General features: G+C 42.4%; 1 protein-coding gene across 1 annotated transcript in view; it reads right to left on the minus strand.

Moving 5' to 3' along the window:
- Positions 1-521: 521 nt before the first annotated feature.
- AXIN2 (axin 2) overlaps positions 522-22,687 on the minus strand; it is a 48,646-nt gene continuing 26,480 nt past the window's right edge. Inside the window, exons 5-11 of the mRNA XM_070934741.1 lie at positions 19,221-19,361; positions 18,271-18,779; positions 17,832-18,023; positions 17,225-17,455; positions 16,174-16,269; positions 11,635-11,802; positions 522-1,131 (exon numbers count right to left, since the gene is read on the minus strand). Of these exons, the coding sequence (XP_070790842.1) occupies positions 1,005-1,131; positions 11,635-11,802; positions 16,174-16,269; positions 17,225-17,455; positions 17,832-18,023; positions 18,271-18,779; positions 19,221-19,361 (1,464 nt within the window). The 3' untranslated portion in view covers positions 522-1,004. The remainder of the gene's footprint in view (positions 1,132-11,634; positions 11,803-16,173; positions 16,270-17,224; positions 17,456-17,831; positions 18,024-18,270; positions 18,780-19,220; positions 19,362-22,687) is intronic.

Raw genomic sequence — 22,687 nt, forward strand, 5'->3', positions numbered from 1 at the left:
CAAGTTTTAAATCATAACATTCCTCCGAGCCTTCACAAAGCTCCCTGTGATGACTTTGTAGCCCTCCAGGGATCTGTGGACCCCAGGTTGAGAACCACTGTCCTAGAGATTGTTTTAGGCCAGTGTTTCTCAACCTTGGTAGCTTGAAGATGGGTGGACTTCAACTCCCAGAATCCCCCAGCCAGCACTGCTGGCTGGGGGATTCTGGGAGTTGAAGTCCACCCATCTTCAAGCTTCCAAGGTTGAGAAACACTGTTTTAGGCAATTGGGAATGTTTTCCCTGCACAAAAATTAGAGCATCGTTGATCAAAATATCCTTCTCTGTAGAAAGGTCTTATCTTTTCCTTCTCATCCCCTTTCCAAAGAAATAAAACCACTGAAGGTCGTACAATTCCAGTTGGTCTTCTAAGGTGGCAGAAACAAATGCTCATTTCAGTAAAGGACACATTTATTTAGATCGTGGAAATAATGTAAAAAATAAAATATAAAACACCCATTTTCTTTAATCACATCCCCTCTTTTCTCCGTCTTTTAAAGCAGCATATCCATAAAATGGATTTAAAGGAAAAAAACCCTAGAATGTTCAATAAATATCAATAAGGATTATTATAAGGTAAGCTATACACAGTTTCTAAATCATTAAGTACAGGATCGTTAGGAAGCCATATATTTCTATATGCAAGTCTCTCAGAACATCATCTGCATCTTCAAATCACCTAGAGCGACCATATTTTTAATAAATAGTTCAGAGTTGTAACATCTTGGCATCCAGCTCAATAGACACATCTTATTTTTCTTCTTTTTTTTGCTAAGGCTGATTTGGCAAAGTCTACATAGACCTCAGTTTGTTTATTTGTTTTTTTTGTTGCTTCTTCATGGGTTCAAACCTTCCTTCAAAAATTTTGCTTGGTGGTTTTACGTCCAAAGGCCAGCATCCATAGCTTATATCTTCTTAAATATGCTCACATAGACTATGCCACTCAGAACCAGTCAATCAGAACCAGTCAATCAATCCTCTCAACTTTTCCGAGAATTCTGCCTTCGTACATTGGCAGAATGGCATCATCGTCCCAGATTTCTTCGAAGACCGCCCCACAGTCAAACTCATCGCTTGCTTTTTTGAAGTAATACCTGAAATCAGTAAGACCAACATATGCAAAATAAGTGGAGTGTATTTTGGAATCAATATATTTTTCATTGCAGCAAAAACACGCAACATTCCATATCTGGATTCCGAAAGGCAATTCAGTTTCCTTCCCAACTTCCAAATTCATATATTTCCAGATAGAGAAAATCAAGAAACAAAAACAAAACCATGATCTAGTTTGGTATCCTGTGTATTTGTGATTAGACCAGGCAGCTAAATCAAAGCAAATTAAACAAATTCCTCCAAGCTTGTGATATTTAATGGCATATGAATATAGTCCATTGTTAGGTTTGTTTTTGTCTGAATATAAGTGACTGGATCTTGGCTTGTTTTGGTTTGTATTGGATCTTTATGGTAATATATTTTGAGCTGCCCAAGGTCAGGTGAGTCATGCAGTGTCCAAATTGAATCAAATAAATGAATTACTAAATAAATAGCTGTTACCCATCATCAATTATTACTTTTTTGTCTTCTACATTCGAAGGAATTTGAACCAATAGAGGTGATGATACAGTATCTTAGTAATTGCTTGTGATTGCTTTTGGCATACCAAAAAATTTAAAATAAATATTACTTCTAATGGTAATGTCTTAGTTACAACTTTAAGCATATAGTTTACTGCAAAGCAGTGGTGGTATTTAGCTAGTTCTATCCGGTTTGAGCCAATCAGTAGCAGCTGCTGTGGAAGGCTCCGCCCACCCGCCTGGGCGTCATCACGTTCCGTTTTTGACGCTCTGCGCATGCACAGAAGGTTCTGCGCTTGTGCGGAGGTGGTGAGCGCGCGCTCACATATGCAAACTGGTAGCGAAGGTAAGTGAATCCCACCCCTGCTCCAAAGGCCAATGTTTAAAAGCATACATTATAGCAGACCTGGGCATTTTATAGCTCTCAGACCACATCCGGCCCTTTGATTGTCCCTGTCCAGCCATGTGAAGTTAATAAGAAATAAAAAATCAGCTAAGAAATTAAGTAAGTATACACCATGCATGCAATACAACTGCATTGGTTTTATTTTGAAGTTGATTGTTATTTTTTTAAAAAAATTACCATGTGCATGTGATTGTGCCTACGCATCTTCACAGCCCTATTGGTTTGGCCCTACACAAGAATCCTAGTTTCTCATGTGGTCCCTTTGGAAAATTAATGGCCCCCTCCTGGATTATAGTGACCAGGAGGTCTCTCTTGAGTACTCCATGAGTCTTGTGCTAATTGTAATGCAAAGCCATTGCAAATATCCATGGGCCATTAATGCTGCTGAAAGCTTCTGGAGGCACTGGTGGATAACTACACCATAAATAGCTGTTCGCATTATCCAAATTTCATCCACTAAAATGATTATGGCACTGATTGATGGTCTACTTTGTCCTGCGCCTAGTAAAATTATCTTTGATGTGTGGTGTAATGTGCAAATCAGAATAAAGCTTGTGAACCAGAGCATGGCTGGTCACCCCCATGTGTTGGAGACATTGGCAAGGATGAGAGCAGAGTGCTGGATCACCTAATTGTCAGTGAGCTGGCAACCAAGTCATTCGAGCCCTCCCAGAAGCTGCTGACAAAGCTTGAAGCAGAGTTATCATTTTGCAGGTTTTAAAATGCCCTGATCTTTCAAAACAACACCATCGTGCTTATTGTCCCTTCTCAGACTCAAAGTCTGGAACAAACGATCCAATACAGTCTTCTCTTATTTTGGCATCATCCAAATCTATGGGCCTCAACCTCTAGACTTTTTCAGTCATATCCAATCTGAGATTTGAATTTCATACCTCAGGAGGTTGGAGAAGGCTAATTTAGGATACCTCTATATTGAAATATAAACAGAAGGGCACATGTTATGAAGCACTGCAGCAGGGGTGTCAAACTTGCAGCGTCACGGCGGCGTCATGTGACATATCGCGACCTTTCCCCCCTTTCCTAAACTGGGTGTGGGCATGGCCAGTGAGTGACGCATCCGGCCCGCAGGCCATGGTGGGAAGAGGCCAGAATCTTCCCAGATGTTGCTGAAACAACAAAGGCCAACAGCCCATGCAATCAAGAGAAAGGATTGCTGGGAGTTGTAGTCCAGCAATATCCGAATTATCCCTTTCCCTGCTTATGCGGAGAGTTAACATAACACTTTTTTTTTTAATTCCAAGGTGACTGCATTAGGACCTTGATTCTCAAAGAATCAATCAGCCCTTCCATCAGGAAATGACTTCAATTTTCTGATTAATATCAATTGCAGACTTGCCATTTATCATTTGTGAATCAAGTACGACTAATTTCATTTGTCCACTTCTGTTTAATGGGCAGCCCCCACAAGAATAATTCCCTACAGCAGCAAACCAGCTCCTGGACTCCAAGAAAAATCCTGGATAGACAAGTGCATGGTCAGCCAATTGAACAGCAGCTAAGAAAAAGTTCTTAGAAAAGAGAGAGTGAAAGTGAGAGAGAAAGAGAGAGGGAGGGAGGGAGAGAGAGAGAAGTACTTTGAATGGATCAGTAAATTAAAAAAGAAAGGGGGGGAAACACCCTTTGAAGTCATTCATAGGTATTGGCAGGAGGAGCAGAGTTTTTCTTCGCCAAGCATTTGATTTAAGGAAAACAAAAATCTAAAACAAAACCAATTATTAATCTGTTCCTTAGAGCATCACTCCTGCCGTTTAGAATCTTTCATTATAGTGCAAATACTTTTCATTTCCTTTTTGTTTCTCTTGGGAAACCGTTCAAGCCTCTGCCTCTTTCTGAAACAAGAGACCAATGCAGAATCCCCACTTTCAAAGCCACAGAGAGGTTACCGCATTCATGCGCCAATATTTCTTAGCCGCTCTTACATAATGAGCAATCTTGGCTTAGCGGGCAATATTTGACACCGAAAGGTCACGCAGCAGTGTCCCCGCTCTCCCTTTCTTTGGCTTGGGAGCATAGATCACGAAGCCAGGGCTCACCCAGACAAAAAAAGCACCCCTTCCCCTCTTGTGTCAAACAGTAAGGACCCCTCTATTATCCTGAATTAGACCGTTCAGCTTCTTGATTAAAGGTTCCTTTTATCCTCCCGTCCAACTTACTGCCTCCTTCTCAGGCTGCTTAATTGCATATGCACCAAATGAAGGCCTTCCATTCAGAGAGTTAGCATTTTGGGAGCCTGCTTGTCTACTACCACATACACAGACAGACACATGGCCCTTGGTGCTCCCAGGCTGGGCTGTCGTCTTCCCTGAGCTGTCATCCTTCCCATCATCAGCAAGGGAGCTTTCTCATCAGGTAGACACCAAAGGAAGAAAGCAAACGTTTGCCGAACACAAACTGCTCTCCAAGAATGGGTAGATGGATCAATCGATCGGGCCAATTGACGTTACCACGGATCAGAAAGTTTTATGATTTGATTTTTTTTTAAAAAAAATGTCCCATCCTAGAGCAGGGGTCTCCAACCTTGGCGACTTTAAGACTTGTGGACTTCAACTTCCAGAGTTCAAAGCTGGCTGAGGAATTCTGGGAGTTGAAGTCCACAAGTCTTAAAGTTGTCAAGGTCGGAGACCCCGTCCTAGAGGACAGGAGGACATTTTGAATGTCTTCTTTGTCAAGAAGGTCCCTTCTTTTGGAATGGAACTCAGGAACTTTGGATTGAGAGGGAAGACTTCTGACTGTACCAACCTGAGGTTTCTTTATCAGGTTTGGGTTACAAACATACAGGCAGGCCTTGACTTATGAGCCGCAAATTTCTGTTGCTAAGCAAGACAGTTGTGAAGTACGTTTTGCCCCATTTTACGACCTTTCTTGTCACGGTTGTTAAAGTGAGTCACTGCAGTAACAAAGTTGCTGAGTGAAATCTGCCTTCCCATGGACTTTGCTTGTCAGAAGGTCACAAAAGGTGATCACGTGACCCCAAGACACTGCAAACCTCATAAATACAAGCCAGTTGCCAAGTATTCAAATTTTGATCATGTGACCACAAGGATGCTGCCATGACAGGAAGTGTGAAAAACGTTCATAAATCACTAAATGTCTATGGCGATTCTCAGTCATCCAGGTCATGGTTGTCCCAAAGGTGCTTTTTTCCAAGAGGCAACTGGACTTTCTGGTGGTTTTTTTCTTTGAAGATGTTTCGCTTCTCATCCAAGAAGCTTCTTCAACTCTGAATTCAGAGCTGAAGAAGCTTCTTGGATGAGAAGTGAAACATCTTCAAAGAAAAAACAGGAAGTCCAGTTACCTCTTGAAAAAAAGCACCTTTGGGACGTTCATAAATCACTTTTTTCATTGCTGTTGTAACTTTGAACAGTCACAAAAATGGATGGTTGTAAGTCTGTGGAACTCTCTGTAGTATAAGATCTCTGACTCAACGAGGAAACTGTTTAGTCCTTTTTCCTCCCCTTTTGCTACTTCCAGATGATCCCAGGAATGTAACCAAATCCATTCATTTCAGTTAAGCCAGGACTGTCCCTCTGCAGAGCCCCCTTTCCTGACCCCAAACTGAAGTACAATGAGACTTCCTTCAAGAAATCCCGCAAGCCAGCAGGCGGGGGAGGGGAGGGCGGGAGGAAAGCCTTTGAATGAGGCACAAAAAGGACTTTTGCTCAGTTGTATCTCCTCCCTTCCAAGAGGATAAACAGCTGTAGCAATAACTTCCCCCTTGATCTCAGGCCCTGGCAGCGTTGACAAAATTCTTTGTTTGAACACCACATTTTATTTTCTTGGGGGCAGAAGGGGGAACAAGACACAGTGTGATGTTTTCCATAACTGCAAGTTAATTTCTCACAGAGAAGGGCAAAAGGAGGGAGAGCATAAAGGAGGGAGGGAACCCAGGCTGAATATTGTTCCCTCCAGGGTGGATTTGATTTAAATCAAGTCGATTTCAATCATGATTTAACTCACTAGTAAAGAAGCTGGATTTAAATCAACTGGATTTAAATCATAATTTTTAAAGAGCAACTGTCATCTCTGTCATCCCGCAGCGGCTCCTCCTCTGACCCGCTGTTGACTCACCGGCAGTCCCAATATTGCAGAATATACAGCCTCATGCTACAGAACTAAGCTCCATTTCATGCTGAATAAACTAAATTATTTATGTATCTTAAATAGAAAACTATCTTTAGACAGATTTTTACTCCAAAAGCATTTTATTAAAATAAATTTGATAAAAATAAAAAAATCTGATTTAAATTTAAAAAAAAATCAGATTTTTTAAAAAAAATTTTTAAAAAAAATCTTAGATTTTTATTCACCCTGTTTCCCTCAAATATCGCACCCTCACAATCTCTCAAAACCCATTGGGAGGTCCCGATTTGCTCACTGAAGTGGACTTCCCATTGAAAGGCCACTTTTCAAGCAACTTCTGCTTCTTCCCATCCACCCACCCCCACTCCGTCCTAACTCCTACCCATCCCTCACCCATTCCTCCTTTCTCCTGTATCTGGCAACCTTACAGGCTTATAAGGCTGGGCTTCCTCTTTTTGCTCTTGCTGCGATACCCTAACCTGCTCAGATTGTGTGTGTGTGTCTGTGTGAAAGTAGGGGACAAACCTGAACTCTACTCTTTCTCTTTAAGCCACATGGGTGCACTAAATCCGCCCCGCAGAGCGCTCTGTGCTGACTGAAATCACCCAACAACAACAAAAAAACAAAAAACAAAAACCCAAGGCACCTAGGTTGCAAACTGACTCATTCAATCAAGAATGTGGAGTGTCAGCCATTGATGCATGTCTTTGTGTCTTAAAATGAAAGGCACAGGCTTCAAAGACATGCTTATTAAGAGGGCCTTAGAACAAAATCAATGCCAGATGTGACCAGAGTGAGTAGCTAGTCCTTCCCTAAGCAATCACTGCTATTCCGGGCAGCGTGGCCCTCTTCCCTGAAGGTCACCTGCAGTTTCACTCAAAGTCCAGCCAAAAGGAGGAGGGGTGGGGGGGAAATCAAAGCTCAGATCAAAATGATTCCCTGGGGGTACAACACATTTAGATAATTAGTTTCACCTTGTGTCTGTGCAAGATAAAAACACATACACATACACACCAGATTTGGGCCCATGTTTCTTTTGTACACAGATGTTAACAAAAATAAAATAAAGAAAAAAACAACTTCATCACCGTCCTGTTAATGTATAGGGGTAGTCCTCGACATCGGACCATAATTAAGCACAAAATTTCCATTATTGAGCAAGACAAGTGAGTTTTGCCTCATGTTATGAGTTTTCTTGCCACAATTCGTAAGTGAGTCACTGCAGTTGTTCAGTTAGCACCACGGTTGTTAAGTGAATCTGACGTCCCCCATTGACTTTGCTTGTCAGAAGGTTGCAAAAGGCGATCGATCACATGACCCCAGGGCACTGCAACCGTCATAAATACATGCCGGTTGCCAAGTGCCCAAATTCTGATCACGTGACTATGGGGATGCTGCAACAGTCGTAGGTGTGAAAAACGGTCATAAGTCGCTTTGTTCAGTGCCATTGTAACTCTGGTCACTAAACAAATGATTGAAAGTCGAGCCAATAATTATATCTTGCCAAGGTTCAAGCTGCAATGCTCAGAGAGTTTTTGAGTTTAGGTGGAACACTTTTTGTGACATCCTATTTTTTTTCCCCCTTGGTGTTGTCTAAAAACAAGGACTGCCACTACACAGCACCATGGTTAGGACTGTTAACTTCAGAGCCTGCTGAGAACAAATCAGGGCCTGTTTCTGTAGGGAAAAGATGTTTTTTTTTTTTTAAAAAAAAAAAACACCATCCAGTGGGCCAAGATTTTTGGGCCTGTGGCTACTGAACATTTATTGCTTCCATCTTTGCAAAGATGGAAAGGCCCAAAAATTTTGGCCCACACAGACATAATTAACATACGGGAATTTCATTACTCGCAGTGTGCCAACTGGGATTTTTAAAAAAACTGTCCTTACAGATGAGCTCCTGTAAAGCTGTAATGGTGGTGTTTCCTAGTGAAAGCTAGGCTACAAGTTGAGGGCTGCTAAATAAACATTATATCCACAGGTAATTGTATGAAAGTGGTTACTTTTGAGCTTTTATCTTACACTATACTGAACATAAATCACGTGTACAGGGGTCAGCAATCCACAGCTCTGGAGCCGCATGTGGTTCTTTCATCCCTCTGCTGTGGCTCCCTGTTGCTGGTCAGCTCCATAATTGATAGGGGTTTTGGTTAGGACAGGTAGAGGAAAAAGGATGCCACGCTAGGAGGAGACTCTATGGTAGGGGAACTGACTTCCAGTCAGCAGAGGAAAAAGGATGCTGTGCTAGGAGGAGACTCTATGGTGGGGGAACCGAACTTCTGGCCAGCAGAGGAAAAAGGACGGTGCACTAGGAGGAGACCGGAAGTCCAGTTCCCCCATCACAGTCTCCTTATGATGGGGGAACTGGACTTCCGGTCAGCTCCAGAATTGAATAGGGGCTTCCGGTTAGGACCTTTGTGGCTCTTTGAGTATTTAAGGTTGCCGACCCCTGACCTAGTACAATAGGTATGCAGTAGGGTTTGGAACCGTGGCCTTCCATGTGGGGTTTGAATGGGACTCACCCCAGATTCAGCCAGAATGGCCAATTTTAAGGAAAATGGGAGATGGTCTAATTATAGCTAGAAGGCCCCAGATTCCCATCATGAGAAGATGTTCAATCTTCTTATCTACACTAACATGGGTGGTTATCACAAGGGTAAGCAAATCTCTCTCCATCAGACTAGCCCATCCCCCTCTTATTACAGATAATCCTCAATTTATAACCTTTCATTTAGTGACTGAAGTTAACAACAGGACTGAAAAAGGTGACTTATGACCTTTATTCACACTTAAGACTGTTGCAACATCCCCATTGTCATGCAATCAAAATTCAGATGCTTGGCATTTGGTTTATATTTATGATGATTGCAGTGTTCAGGGGTCATGTGATCCCCCATATTTGTGGCCTTCTGGCAAGCAAAATCAAAGGGGAAACCAGATTCACATAACAACCGTGTTACTAACTTAACAATTGCAGTGGTTCGCTTAACAATTGTGGCAAGAAAGGTTGTAAAATGGAGCAAAACTCACTTAACAGCTGTCTTGCTTAGCAATGGAAATTTTGGGTTCAATTGTGGTCATAAGTCGAGGCCTATCTGTACTGCCAACCAGCTCAAGATGGATTAAACTACATCTTTAGTTTAAGAGGCAGGGCTTCAGTGTGAATACAAAATTCAGAAATATATATATATATATATATATATACGCACACGCACACACACACACACACACACACACATATATATATATATATATATATATATATATATATATATATATATATATATATATATATATATATATATATAAATCTATATATCCAGTTTTAGTCTCAACAAAGATTACAGAGATCATAGATTATAGAGATACATTATATCTCTCGAAATTCCATCTAAGGCTCTGGAGTAAGCTGTCATCACCGATCTAAAATAAGATTCTGAGACTCCATATTATTCCTGTGGGAGGTTAGACAATAAAGAGTTTTCACCACGCAAGTCCTTCTCAATGCCTTTAACCTCCATTCGCTCAATACCATCCACATAGTTTGGTTCTAGTTAATTAAATCAGGGAACCCTTCATTTGAGGCTAGGATCAGGAAAGGAAGGGGAAACTCCCTGGCAGAGTTTCCATATTGGTGTTGCTTCCTACAAAGTACAAACCATAAGGAGCTCCTATCAGCCAACGTACAATTCTGGTAGCAAATGAAGATACCCTTTGATCTGTAAAGATGGGCCTTAGGTATTTCAAGCATTTATATTCTAGTTTTGGTCAGGGCTAGGCAGCTAGTCAAAAGTACCTTAAGGTGCATCCTTTAAAAAGGCAGGTAGTCATAAAATAATAACCAAGCAACAGAGGAAATCTCTGTAAATGTCAGCTAACCCATCACAGAAATGCTGTCCAAAAATGCAGGCAGATGAAAAGCTGGTGCCAAAACCAGTCAGGGACAAGCAAGTCTCTTTGGAGAGCAAGTTCCAAAAATACAGAGGTTCTTTCTCAAATCCCCCTCATCTCTCCTACAAGGACAGAGAGACTAAAGTCTCCCCCAGTAGAGGACTTTGATGCCTATCCAGGTCCTGCCTTTAGAAAATAAATAAATTTTCTTATTTAGAAAAAACAAAAACAAAACCCTTTTAAGGTGTAGATCTTCCAAAAAGACCTGTGACTATTTGGAAGTTTTGTTTCCAATGTCAGCATGAGTTTTGCAGTAATCTAAGGGTAGTTTATGAGCAATTAATAGACTAAATAAATTCAAACTTTTATTCCAATGCTTCCTAATGGGTTCTTTTTCACAAAACTTAGAAGGTTTGACTGGAATGATATAAAAAAATGGGAAGATTGCAGATTGTTCTTTCAGGGCGATAATGGAAGATAGTAGCTGCAGCCCCCGTATTGTTGTTAACTTTTGGGTTAGTTAGATGGTCATATTGTGAAATGAAGCCCCACCTCTTCCAATGGAGCAATAAAGCATTCCTCAAGATGTTCTCTACCATCATCAGAGATAATAACTCCTGCTTAATATGTATGCCTCAGTAACAGGGAGATGGGACAAGTTGATTCTCTGAATAATTACATAGGAAGTCCTAAGATAAGTCATAAGCCTTAGGAGGACTTTAAAAGTCAATCTAAAATAAGGAAGTAGACAGGTCTGGAGATCAAAAGGTCCTGCTGATGTTATCTGCTGGGTAAATCTGCCCTCAGGACTTCACTAGATAATACACTCTAATTTTGCAGAACGTATTGGAATATCTACCCTCAAAAGAAGCCCCAACTCTTTCCTAACAGATGGCATTTGAGCAAATACCACTAAGTACAATAGTCAAAGTCAGTTAGCCATTGACATTCACAGATTAGGTTTACAATATTTTGCATGACCAATTGGGACTTTGGTAACACTTGACTGTTTTGTGCAAAGCTAAATCAACCAATACCAAAGGGGGAAAAACACATTTTAGAGACCCTTCCCCTTATAAACAAGATGCAGGAATATATGTACTCATTTATAGCTATCAGATGCAGGTCCCAACAATTTTACTTCCATTAGTGTCTCCGTAGTTGATGACTGTCCTGTTCCTTTTATTTTTTTTTAGGGCCCAAATGGCGAAATCAGAATAATCGGGTAAAGTGTAACCAAACTGATGAAAGAAAGGAAACTTCTAAAGCAGCAGTGTATCATCGCAGAAAGGAAATAAGAACTTTGAAGAGATACCTATTATACAAGTCTGCGGCCTCGTCGACTTGCAAAAGGCAAGACAGCCGACAATCTCACATCTACTCACCAGATGAGATCTCAGTTTGGTTGCTGGAGCAACCGACCCACCTGCTGAGTACTATTGCTGGGTGGGTAAACATAAAGAAGTCAGAAAAACTTCATCTAGTGAACGAGTTGCAGCCAACCTTCAAAAGAGAACAATAAACCTTTCCTTGTGGGAGGCTGCTTACAAATACATCGTGGTTATTTTGGCAGTCAGTCTGTGCAAACACAAGAAAAAGAAGAAAGAAACCACAAAGATGCTTACCTATAATTTCCCTTTTTGCTCAGCTGCTCTTTAAAATGCCCAAGTGTCAGGCTCGGGGCCTTCAACAGCCTCCTGTAGGGAATTTCTTCTCCACAGAAAAAATAAGTGACAACCAACTCACTAGGCTGGGAGGAGTGAACAACAGGGAGTTTCTTTGGTTCTTTGTGACTGAAACATAAAGGAGGGAGGAGAGAAAATAAGTATGGCTTCACAACATTTACAAAACATTTATGTCACACTCAGAGGCACAATTACACAAAGGCGTAGAGAGTCAACTAACCACATCAAGTAATTGAAAAATTGAGGAAAGCAAAGCTGGAGACTTATCTGTGTATTAAATACTGAAGAATTTGTGGTAGCCTTCCCCATACCTGCTGTCTGACCTTGTGGACTTCAACCACCCTTGTTGTTATTAACTAGCCCCTCAATTTGGAAGACGATTCCAACTCATGGCCCACTAAGCATTGCTGCTGGATCATTTTTTAAAAAATGGGAATTTTGACTGTGGAAAAAGGGTTAAAAACAAAGACCAAGGCATGTATTGTGCAAAGTTTCCAATGGAGATATACAGTCTTTAATTATCAGCTTACTAAGACTGGCCAACTAGTTATTGTACATATTTGAAGTATAAATATTTTGAAAAGGGATTTGCTTAACAGGGCAATGATGTCTGCAACCCTTGAAGATTCAACAAAGCAATCCTACATTGTTTTCATGTCCAGATGAAGGGGACATGAGTCTGCAGCTGTAGGATTATCCCAACCCTCAATTATTGGATGCATTTGGGCAGATTGCTCAGACCCTCTGGCAACTTTTCTGAGAAAGAACTTTCAGCTACATCAGGAGACATATGAGGTGAATCCCATGTGGACTGATCACTGGAGCAGATCATGTGATGTACAATAATACAATGACACCAGCATTGCTTCAGCCATGACCCTGTTTTACAAATGGATTTGTTCAGTTCAACTTCAACTTGATACTCCAGTTGGTTTCCCCATTCTTGGATCACCAATTTCATGTTGCTATAATTAATTAGAGAAGTGAGGGACAAATTGCCCTCCTGAGTCTGCAAACAATCCTTAGACTAAAAATCCTTTTCAAGTGACAATTTGGTCCTTGGCACTGAGGGTGCCAGGATGATGGGGATGTTAAATAAGAGATGTCAAAAACAGAAAGGAACAAGGGTTCTGAAGAAAGAGCCAACAAACATTCAATAAAAGAATCCTGAAACATGATAGAATTGGTAGGACCATTCACTGTTTGTTTAAGATCTACCTCAAGACCAAGTGGTCCTTGATGCAAAAAAGGTTGTGCTTGGTTCTTTAAAAGAGCAATGACAAATCCCGAGGCTGAATGAATTCATACATCACACTAAGCCATGGCTTGTTTTCTGTGGTTTTGGGATTAATTTATACATATCTGGGTTCCCACTCCAAGCTAGGGTATGAAAGAGAGGTTTATAAATCACAATGACTGGAGTTGAACTAACTAAATACCAAGCAAATAACTTTGTACAATATCTGAAACCAACTGGCACAACACTTCTCAGTCACTGTTGAAATGTGGATTCAGAGAATAAATATTGCTAAAGGAAGTGTTCCACTGAGAACACCCCCCCCCCCCGCATCATATTACATATAAATGTCTTGGCTAAGTACTGTCTAGAAAGCTTCAGAAAATTTATTTATTTTCTTGTGTTAATTTGTTATTAAAAATCCTCAATAGATATTCATGAAGATTTTCTGGGACTTTATGGGAAAACCCATAAAACTATTGGGTTTTACGTGATTTCTAACTGTCTTTATATATTAAGTTACTGACTATAGGTTTCAAATTCTACTTTATCAATGCCTCTATTGTCATGTACAACTTTTGCATTCCATATTAATTTTATGAAAATATTGGGTGAATTGTTACATGATCCTACACCAAGATTTCCTTATGGCTTGAATAAGCTCAAACAAACAAGAATAAGTCTTGCAGAGATACAAAATATTCATGGCTTATTTGACCATGACCAATCTCTGATTTGTCTTTTTTTTTTAAGTTGGTTTTGTTTTACAATTCTGCGAGCTGACTAGGTAAATGGATGAAGCCCCCAAACAATCCAATAATAAGCAAGGAATCCATAAACAAACCAAGTTTTTTTCTGCACATATTTAGTCACAGCCACAATCTTACAACAACAAACCATGATTTCAAACTATAGACTACAAATAAATCATGACTCTTTTGCAAAAGTGAGTTATCCTTTTGAAGACCAAGATGAAAAGGCTTAATCTCTCCTAGACCTATTATACCTCTCATTGCGTTTCAATATGATAGCCCATTATATACTTTTGGACTCTATGCAAGAGTCTGGAATTAGAAACATACTTTTGCAGTGCTTCTTCTTCCTTTACTACAGTGGCCAAATTATTCAGTATCTACGTGAAACCATTAGTGAGATCATATGTCACCTGGAGTGAAATATCGCCATTATATACAGCATATCCATCCCAGGCTGAGCCAGAAATCCTGCAGAAGTCCTGTCCCAGGGCTTAGAGGTTGTGAGAGCCTGGGTGGGTCAAAACAAGCTTAAATTAAATCCCTGCAAGTCAGTATTGCTCTATGTCTGTGATAGGTCTGGCCTTATCCAAGTTCTGAGTTTGGCTCCAGAGGGAGTTATATTCCCCTAACAGAGGAGATCTACAATTAGGGGGACCTACAGGAAAGTGGCAGGTGCAAGGTATGGCTAAGAAAGCTTTTGCCTACCTCTTGTTAGTGTGTGAAGTACAGGCCCATTTGAATTGGGAAACTCTGACTAAGAATATTTAGTGTGGGTCTGCCTCTGAAGATATCTCAGGCTTAGATACTACAGTTGTCCCAAAGTCCAGCAGCTAACCAACAATATGGTCAATGCTGCAGGTGCCACATTGGTTGCTGATTTGCTTTCGATTCCAAGGGACCTACAGGGATATCCCTTCTGCGCATTCCTGTAGCAAGGACTTGACTTGCCGATGGTCTGTATCCCACATGAAGTGTGGGATACAGATATGTGCTTTCTCGGTGGCAATTCCCATTGCGTAAAACCCCTCACTTCCCTGTATATAGAACATACCCCAACCTTATACCCTTTGGAAAACTTCATATAGTTCAGCTGTTCTCCAGAGCTTTTGGGTGCTTATGGTGCGCAGGCTGCCTAATTAAAAATGTGGTTGATTCATCTTCAGATTGTTTAAAGTAGTTCATTTTCATCATCTCTGACCATTCGCCAAAGTGCCTGGAACTAAGCAGAGATTCCTGCAGATTCCCCCGATTTACCCCATTGATTTGCCTATCTCCTGTTCTCCACAGGTTGTATGTATGTATGTGTGGGTGATTGTCTGTGTGTACAAAAACAGCAGTAAAGGGAAGAAATGAAAGGACCAACATTGTCTAAAGATCCAGGATGGAACAGAAAAGTATTTGTTTAATGGATAGCCCATATGGACATTTCACAGCTATTTAATTTTTTTGATAACACTGTAGGATCTCTATCTGAGTCTCCACAATAATTTACAATGTCTATTTCATAGGTTAGGGGAAGCCTAAGGTCCATAACCCAAACTTTGAAAGTACTCTAACTTTCACATATGTATGTGCCATCAGACCATTCTCAACTCCTAGTGGCAGCATAGATAGATTCTCTCCATAACGTTCGATCCCTAACCTGGCCTTTCAGATCTTCCAATTCACTTACAATGCCAAGGAATTGGCATATATATTCTATATATGCATTCCTTTACACCAAACTAAATTTAGAATGCCCTAACTTGTGTGGAACAGCACATCAAAAGCTGCCACTGTTTTTCTATCTTGGACCTGGAGGGGGGGGGCGGGGGGAGAGGGAGAAACAGAGACATGCCACATCTGTTTTAATACTTTGATACCACTGTCAAAGGGAAGAGAAAGCCAAGTTCTGGTTCCACCTTGGGAACCTCAAGAAGACAGAACCTGTTGCAGAAATAAGAGTCTTCAGTGGCATGAAGACAAGGCCGTCTCTGAGACAAGCCAGACTTGGCACGTCTAAAGGTCACCAAAGGCTACTCTGCCATAATTTTCTCTTCCTAATTTGTTCCAAGTCTTTGTAGAGTGGTTTCAGGAAGCAAAAAAAAAAAAAAAGCACTAGCACAGACAGCTGGCTTAAGGTCAGCCAATTAAAAATGAAAAGGGATAGTCATGTGGCTAAGCTTGGACTTCAAACATTACTCATTGCTTAAGATGCAGCATCTAAGAAAAAAAAACTTTAATTATTTAGACTCTAGCAGATTCCTTGTCAAAGAAGTACTATCCTGTAATTAGACTAATCCACCAATCTTTGTCCATTTAACTGGAATGCAAACAAAAAGAAGGGGAGAATTAGAGAACCAAGGTTTGAAAATGTTTGGTGTTCGCTATAGGCCTTTTTTAAAAAAAGAATCCAAACTCCCTTGTAAATGCTCCACTTCCAAAGCAATAAAATTGGGTTTGAAAAAAAAGGAACCAGCAGCTCTCTACTGTTTATATTGCACTTACTCTTCTGGTGCCGTGTTTGTCGTGCAGAAAGGGCCGTTCCCTCCCGGTACTGAAGCCAAGTGGTTTCGATCTCTAAGCTGATTTGAAGTTGAACATCTGAAGGATTGGGAAATGGGAGAGGAAGGGGAAGAGATACAGGAAAACCATTAATACCTTCTCCAAATCCCATTTATGCGCTCAAGACCGATGTGCTGAAACAAGCAAGGAAATATTACACATACTAAAGCCTAAAGTATCTCAACATCTTCCAAAGTCAGGCTAAAGCTTTAATCCCACCACTTAACTGGTTTCTGTTTCAGAAGCATTCATTAAGGAAACCAAACAAACCAGGTTAAATTGGAAGATTCGAATTGCTTTGACTAGAGAAATTACAATTTGTAGGGTGCATCCTGAATGGTAAGACTGAGACACTGATTGTTCCAAAACCTAAGAATCGCTTGATAGCGACATGGGCAAAAAATTCAATTTCATAAATAAGTAAGCCCATGCACCAGCTTGAGCAAGCCAAAAACTAACTCATAAAATGAAACCAGTTTCAGCTCTTTTGTTTCATCTTTCAAAAATATCTCAAAAGTAAAGTTGAAAAAGCTTTAGGTTGGTGGGGTCAAATATGGATCCTAATCTTTCAATCCAAGTTTTATAAGCCTACCTCTCTATTTTAACCAAGTTACAAATTTGGGAAATTGTATGTTACTCAGTTTGAATGGAGTGGCTTAAAAGCCCAGTAACCAATACACAAACAACCATAAACAAATTTAAATCTCTCCTGAGGAGAAAGGGGCTTTATGAATCTGACCTCCTATTTGCCATTGTTCTAGCTGATCACCATTACATGTTTAATCTGACTCTACATTTTGCAACACAATAGAGAATTTGAAAATATTCTGTTTGCAGATGCTTTTGTTAGGCAATCTATGGTTTTTACAGGCCTGTTCCAGAATATTCAGCCTAGCCTATCTTCAACAGGGACTGGATCTGCTTTTAGCAGACATCAACCCTGCAGCCCCGGGGGGGGGGGTCTGCTTTGACACCCCAATCTGTGGGAAGTTACCGTTGTTTCTGGGGCTTGGACACCTCGGCTAGCCTGCGGCAAGCTTCCTCCAGCTGGGCCAGTGTGTTGGGTGGAGTCAGTGGAGGCATGGCGGGATCCTGGACAAAGGGGTGGGCAGGTTGCACAGCCCGTGGGTAGCTGCTGTTGCCCCACTGGTGGTGACGAGCTGGACGCTCCCCAGATGCACCTCTGGTGGAGTCAGCATTGTAGGCCTTCTTCGTGCTTTGCGTGCTGGAAAAAAGGGACCAAAAGGGCAAGGTTATAAAAGCTGAAATACAGGCCTTTCATAGCAGCTTCTGTTCTGTGCACTCTGGATGAGAAGAAAGAAAAAAAGAGAGAGAGAGAGAGAGAGAGAGAGAGAGAGAGAGAGAGAGAGAGAGAGAGAGAGAGAGAGAGAGAAAAGTCTGTCATAACATGAAAAGGGATTTTTTTTTTTTTGCCAAAAACATGACATTTTTGTGGTTTTTCTGGTTCCGCGGAACAGCTTTCATATTAAACCAGAGGAGCAAAAGAGCTTCATTTGTTTTTAGTGATTGTAAAAATAGACAGCTGTGTAATAGATAAATATTTACCAGGAGCAAGAGTGTTGCAGACAGCTGATATTTACCTATGGGGCTTGTGCTTAGATTGTCTTTCACTCTCCAACATCCACTGCCAGACATTCTGGGAGCGATCGGCTTCCCCACTGGGTAGCGGTATGCCTGGTGGGGCAGGGGGACCACCTCCTTCTCCACCTGGCAGGACGAGGCCATCCTGGAGCTTACAGTTCCTTTTGGGAAGGGTCCCAGTTCTGCTGAGGCTTCCATCAGAGAGAAAAGAACAACACTTAGTCTCTGGTGGCTAGTCATTACACAGCAAGAGTTCTGCTAAAACCTCATGCCCCAGTTGGATGGGCTTCTCCTCCCTGGTCCCATCTCCACTCTCCCCTCATCGCACCAACTCCCAGCAGTCCCTTTAGCTTTTAGACAAACAGGCACAATTCACCAAGTGTGGACCAACCCCAGCCACCCCAAGCCTTTAGAACTCTTCCCCAAGATGAAACTCACCCAAATGGCTCCAGCTGAGCGACAGGAAGGTCCGCTCCCTTCGCGTGTCCTCTACATTTTGGATAGCAATAATAATCAGTGCCCCCAGCACACAAGCATTGGACCCGCTGGGCTGCCTCAGCTTCTATCTGCTCTTTCGTTTTGGGGATGGTGTGGTGGTGGATGTAGTGATGGTGAACATGCTTGGTGGTCTGCTTGGTGACAAATCCTTTGCTGAGAAGAGCACAAGCCGCAGGCACGGCGTTCTTGCCTGGGGTGGCTAGCAGGAACTTGCCCCCTGGGAGTCGGTCGGGGGAACGAGCACGAGGACTATGCCGCCCCATGCCGGGAGACTGACACCCGGGAGTCTTAAGCACGCGGGACAGGTGGTCGTCCAGAATGGCCTGAGGATCATCTTCGTAGCTGCCGGTGGGAAGGAGCGTAAGGGGGTGCTGCTGATGTTGCACGGCTACAAGCTCTCGGTTGCCCTGGGCAGCGACAGGCGTGTCAGAGATCTCCTTTTCGTCATCCTTCAGGACAAAATGTGAAGGACAATGACTCAATCAGCAGAGCTCAACAAGGAGTCCTCGTAAAGCTCTTCAGACATTATGCCTTCCTGCCCCTTGACAGATATCTGGGGCCAATGCCTAGTTACATAGATGCTGACAGAATTTGAGGCATTCGCACGGATACCCCCAAGAGACCTCAGCTGGCAGCAAACAGGCACAGCGGTATTGCTCTGGTTTCATTAGCTTGTGTGACTGCAGTGCCTCTCCACACCTGGCCCTCCTTCACAGAAGGATGACCTGAGCCAAGATTCATTCATTCATTCATTCATTCATTCCGCCCCCCCCCCTCTCATGCCTCCTTCTTCCTGCCCATCCTCTCGCCCACCCTCCCCTTCAGCAAAGGGGGAGCCACCAAGCAGGAACCCATGCAAAGGGAGCGGGGGTGGTGGTCAGGTTCCCTACCTCTGTGATTTGCTGCAGCCTCTCTTCCAAGCAATCCATGGTCTCTTGTTCTCGCTTGAGCTTTTCCAACCGAGAGATGAGCTCGGCTGCGAAGGTGGCAGGTTCCACGGGGGTCATTTCCTTGGGGAGCCGGTGGGTTCTCTACACAGAGCGGGGACAGAGACAATAAGCCAAGTTTAACAGGCAGCGCGAGCGAAAGCAGCTCAGTTCGAGGAGCAGGCTGGCTGGCTCCGTTCAGCTTGTTGTGTCTCCATGTTTGGATGAAAAGACGACCGCAACTAGGCATGGTCTGCTTTGGATTTTTATGAGCAAGTGCTGTGGCCTCATGGAGTGACATCTTCCCCAATAGCGTTTGCCTTCGGCAGGAGCAGTTGGTCGCACTCCGAGGAACCCTGCTTGTTCTCTCTGTAGTACAACCAGCCCATCAGTAGCTACTCTGAAGTAGAAAATCTTCAAAGACTGTTGTCAAACATCAAATGGAAAACTCAGAGGCGGGAGGGGGAGAGAGAGAGAGACTTTAACTCAAGGAATAAAAGTGGAGTATAAACAGAAGGAGTTGGAAATTAAAATAAAAATAAGACGGGGGAGAAAAAGGGAAGGGAGCGGAGGAGGGAGGGAAAGAAAAGGAGTCAAATGGTGGCAGATCAGAGAAGGGCTGGTAATTTATTTCCTGGCTACACACTGGGCACCTTTGAGGTAGTGTTGTCTCAACAGTGTCCTGGATCTTTCTCCCTCTCTCTCCCTCTGTTCTTCTCCCCCCCCTCCCTGCCCTCCATCTCTTTGTACAGAAAATGAAGGAAGCTGCTACGGGCAAACGGCGCTACACTGCTGAGCCTGGCTGCCTCCAGCAGATCTATCAAGGGAAAACGCAGCACCTCCAAATCAAGGCTGGAATATGAAAAGGCAAGCAAAAATCTCTGCCGAAAGAAGCCCAGGAAGGGGGGGGAAGGCCCCCTTCCACCCCATCTTTATTCTCCTCTCATCTCCCCCACAAGCACTCCCATTTCTTGCCTTTTTTGCCCTCCAGTTCTGGATACACAAACATACACACAATACTTTTTTTTTTTTGGTTTGGGGCATTTTTTGAGTTTTTTTTTAAGGGTGGGGTGGCTGAACTGCCAAGGCTTTCACAGGCTGCCCATGAGGTGAGGTAGGGCCTCTCTCTCTCTGGTAACCACTTAGCTTCAGAAATGATGTGAGGGGAGAAAAAGGCGACTCTGCAGGAAATTGTCACTCTTACACAAGCTGGCTCTATTCAGCTCCCTGATCAAAGCACTGCCTTACAGAGAAAGTCGATTTGCACGCCCCAGGACAAAATAATCTAATTTACAAGCAGAAGCTATAGAGAACTTTTTTTTTTTAATGGCAGAAGCAGAAGAAAATACTGTAAACAAACATACCAATAAATAAATACATGGGGACATGCAAACCTTAGATACCAATAAAGGAAAATATTTGTAGTTCAGGGTTGAAATGGAGGTCCTTGGAGTTCTCTGAGCTTGGTTGTTTTCTTGCAGACGTTTCAATTCCCAGTTAGATAATAGCATCAGTGCTAGTGCCATAGACAAAGCATTGATGTTACCTAGTTTGGCTAATGAAACATCTGCAAGTAAACAACCAAGCTCAGAGACCACCAAAGACCCTAGAGTCTCTCCAGGGGTGTCAAACTGGTGGCCCGCGGGCCAGATGTGTCACGTGCAGGCCACGCCCACCCCAGCTCCGCAAAGGGAAGAAGCGTCACGAAACATTACGTAATGGCAACGTGCCGCTGTGGGTTTGACACCCATGCCCTAGACAATCCCCCTCCATCTCAGAGACATACAGTATTTCACCTGGAATTTCTCATCCCTTAAGAGAACAGGAAGTTGAATTTGCTTACATTAATCACAAGATAAATTTAGAACATAGAACTTCATCAGAGTTGGAAGGGACCTTGGAAGTCTTCTAGTCCAACTCCCTGCTCTAGCAAGAGACCCTATACCATTTCAGACAAACACCCTCAAATTTGTGTCCTCCAAGCACATGGGCTCCCCAGTCCCACATCACTGTTTCACTACATTGACTGGGGATGATGGGAGCTGCAGTCAATTTTCCCTACTAGGCTGGAGATGATTGATGATGGCCAACATATTAAGGAGACCCTATGCTAAAGTAAGCTTCACCACAAGAATTACACAGCATATCACCCTGTACTTTAGATGAAAAAAGAACTCAAATTTCCAAACAAGCACTATTAGGTTAACTGCTTGCAAGGAAGCCAACAAGCAAGAAGACCTAGGATGGGGGCGGAATGGGAGGTGAGGGGAGACTTTTTGGTACAAATATCCTTTTTCCTTTGAAGGACCTGGGAACTCTTTCTTCCTGCCTTAACAGTTGCTAATAGTGGGGGAGAAATCCTGGCTCTGCTTAAACAAATAGCAGAAGGCCCAGTGACTTCAATGAGAACATAATTCCTCCTGGTGCGTTTCTCACTCTTTGACATCCCGAAGCAGAAATAGCAAATGAAAAGCATTAAAAAAAAAACCCTAAAATAAAATAAAGCAGCTGTGGAAGTTCACAGTGAGACTTCCCCCTCTTTCTCTTACTACCCTCAAGTCGATCCATCACATGGTTTAACAGAGGGAGGAAGCATGCATTTTAGAACAGTCCTGCAGCAGCAAACAAGCAGGATAAAATAAGCCCAGTTTTACCAATCATCTATCCATGAATGACACACATGCAAGACAGTCCTCATGTCAGACCCAGAGCCTTCGGGAAAGGAATCATCCAGGCCAGTCTTTGGCTAGGAATTTTGGAATTTATCGTCCAAGACATCTGGCGGATTCAGCCAACAATCATCTCAGCCCAACATTTCCCCAGTAATAGCTGTGAGCCAGATGCTCCCAGAAACTCCCAAGCTGGGTCAGGAGTCCAAGTCATGTTTTAATTGATCTCATCTTAGGGCAGATTCTAAACCTCCCCTGTAGTTGTTCTCCATAGCTCTAAAAAAGAGAGATGGGGAAAAGTTCTTTTTCTCTTTCTTTCTTTTTTTTTTTTTAAAAAAAAGAATTCTTATGTTGTATTCTATGGAAGTCCACTTACACAGGTAAGTCCTTGACTTACAACCATTCATTTAGTGACCGTTTGAAGTCACAATGGCACTGAAAAAAGTGACATGATTGTTTTTCACAGGCATCCCTGTAGTCACATGATCAAAAATTGGCCGCCTGACAACTGGCATGTATTTATGATGGTTGCAGTGTCCCAGGGATCATGTGATCACCTTTTGCGGCCCTCTGACAAGCAAAGTCAATGGGGGAAGCCAGATTCACTTAACAACCATGTTACTAACATAACAACTGTAGTGATTCACTTAACAACGGTGGCAAGAAAGGTTGTAAAATAGGGCAAAACTCCCTTGTCTTGCTTAGCAGTGGAAAGTTTAGCCTCAATTGTGGTCAATAAGTGAAGGACTACCTGTATATCAG

This window comes from Pituophis catenifer, unplaced genomic scaffold (assembly GCF_029215685.1).
Source record: "Pituophis catenifer annectens isolate HBS135680 unplaced genomic scaffold, rPitCat1.0.hap2 SCAF_2, whole genome shotgun sequence".
Taxonomy (NCBI): Eukaryota; Metazoa; Chordata; class Lepidosauria; order Squamata; family Colubridae; genus Pituophis; species Pituophis catenifer.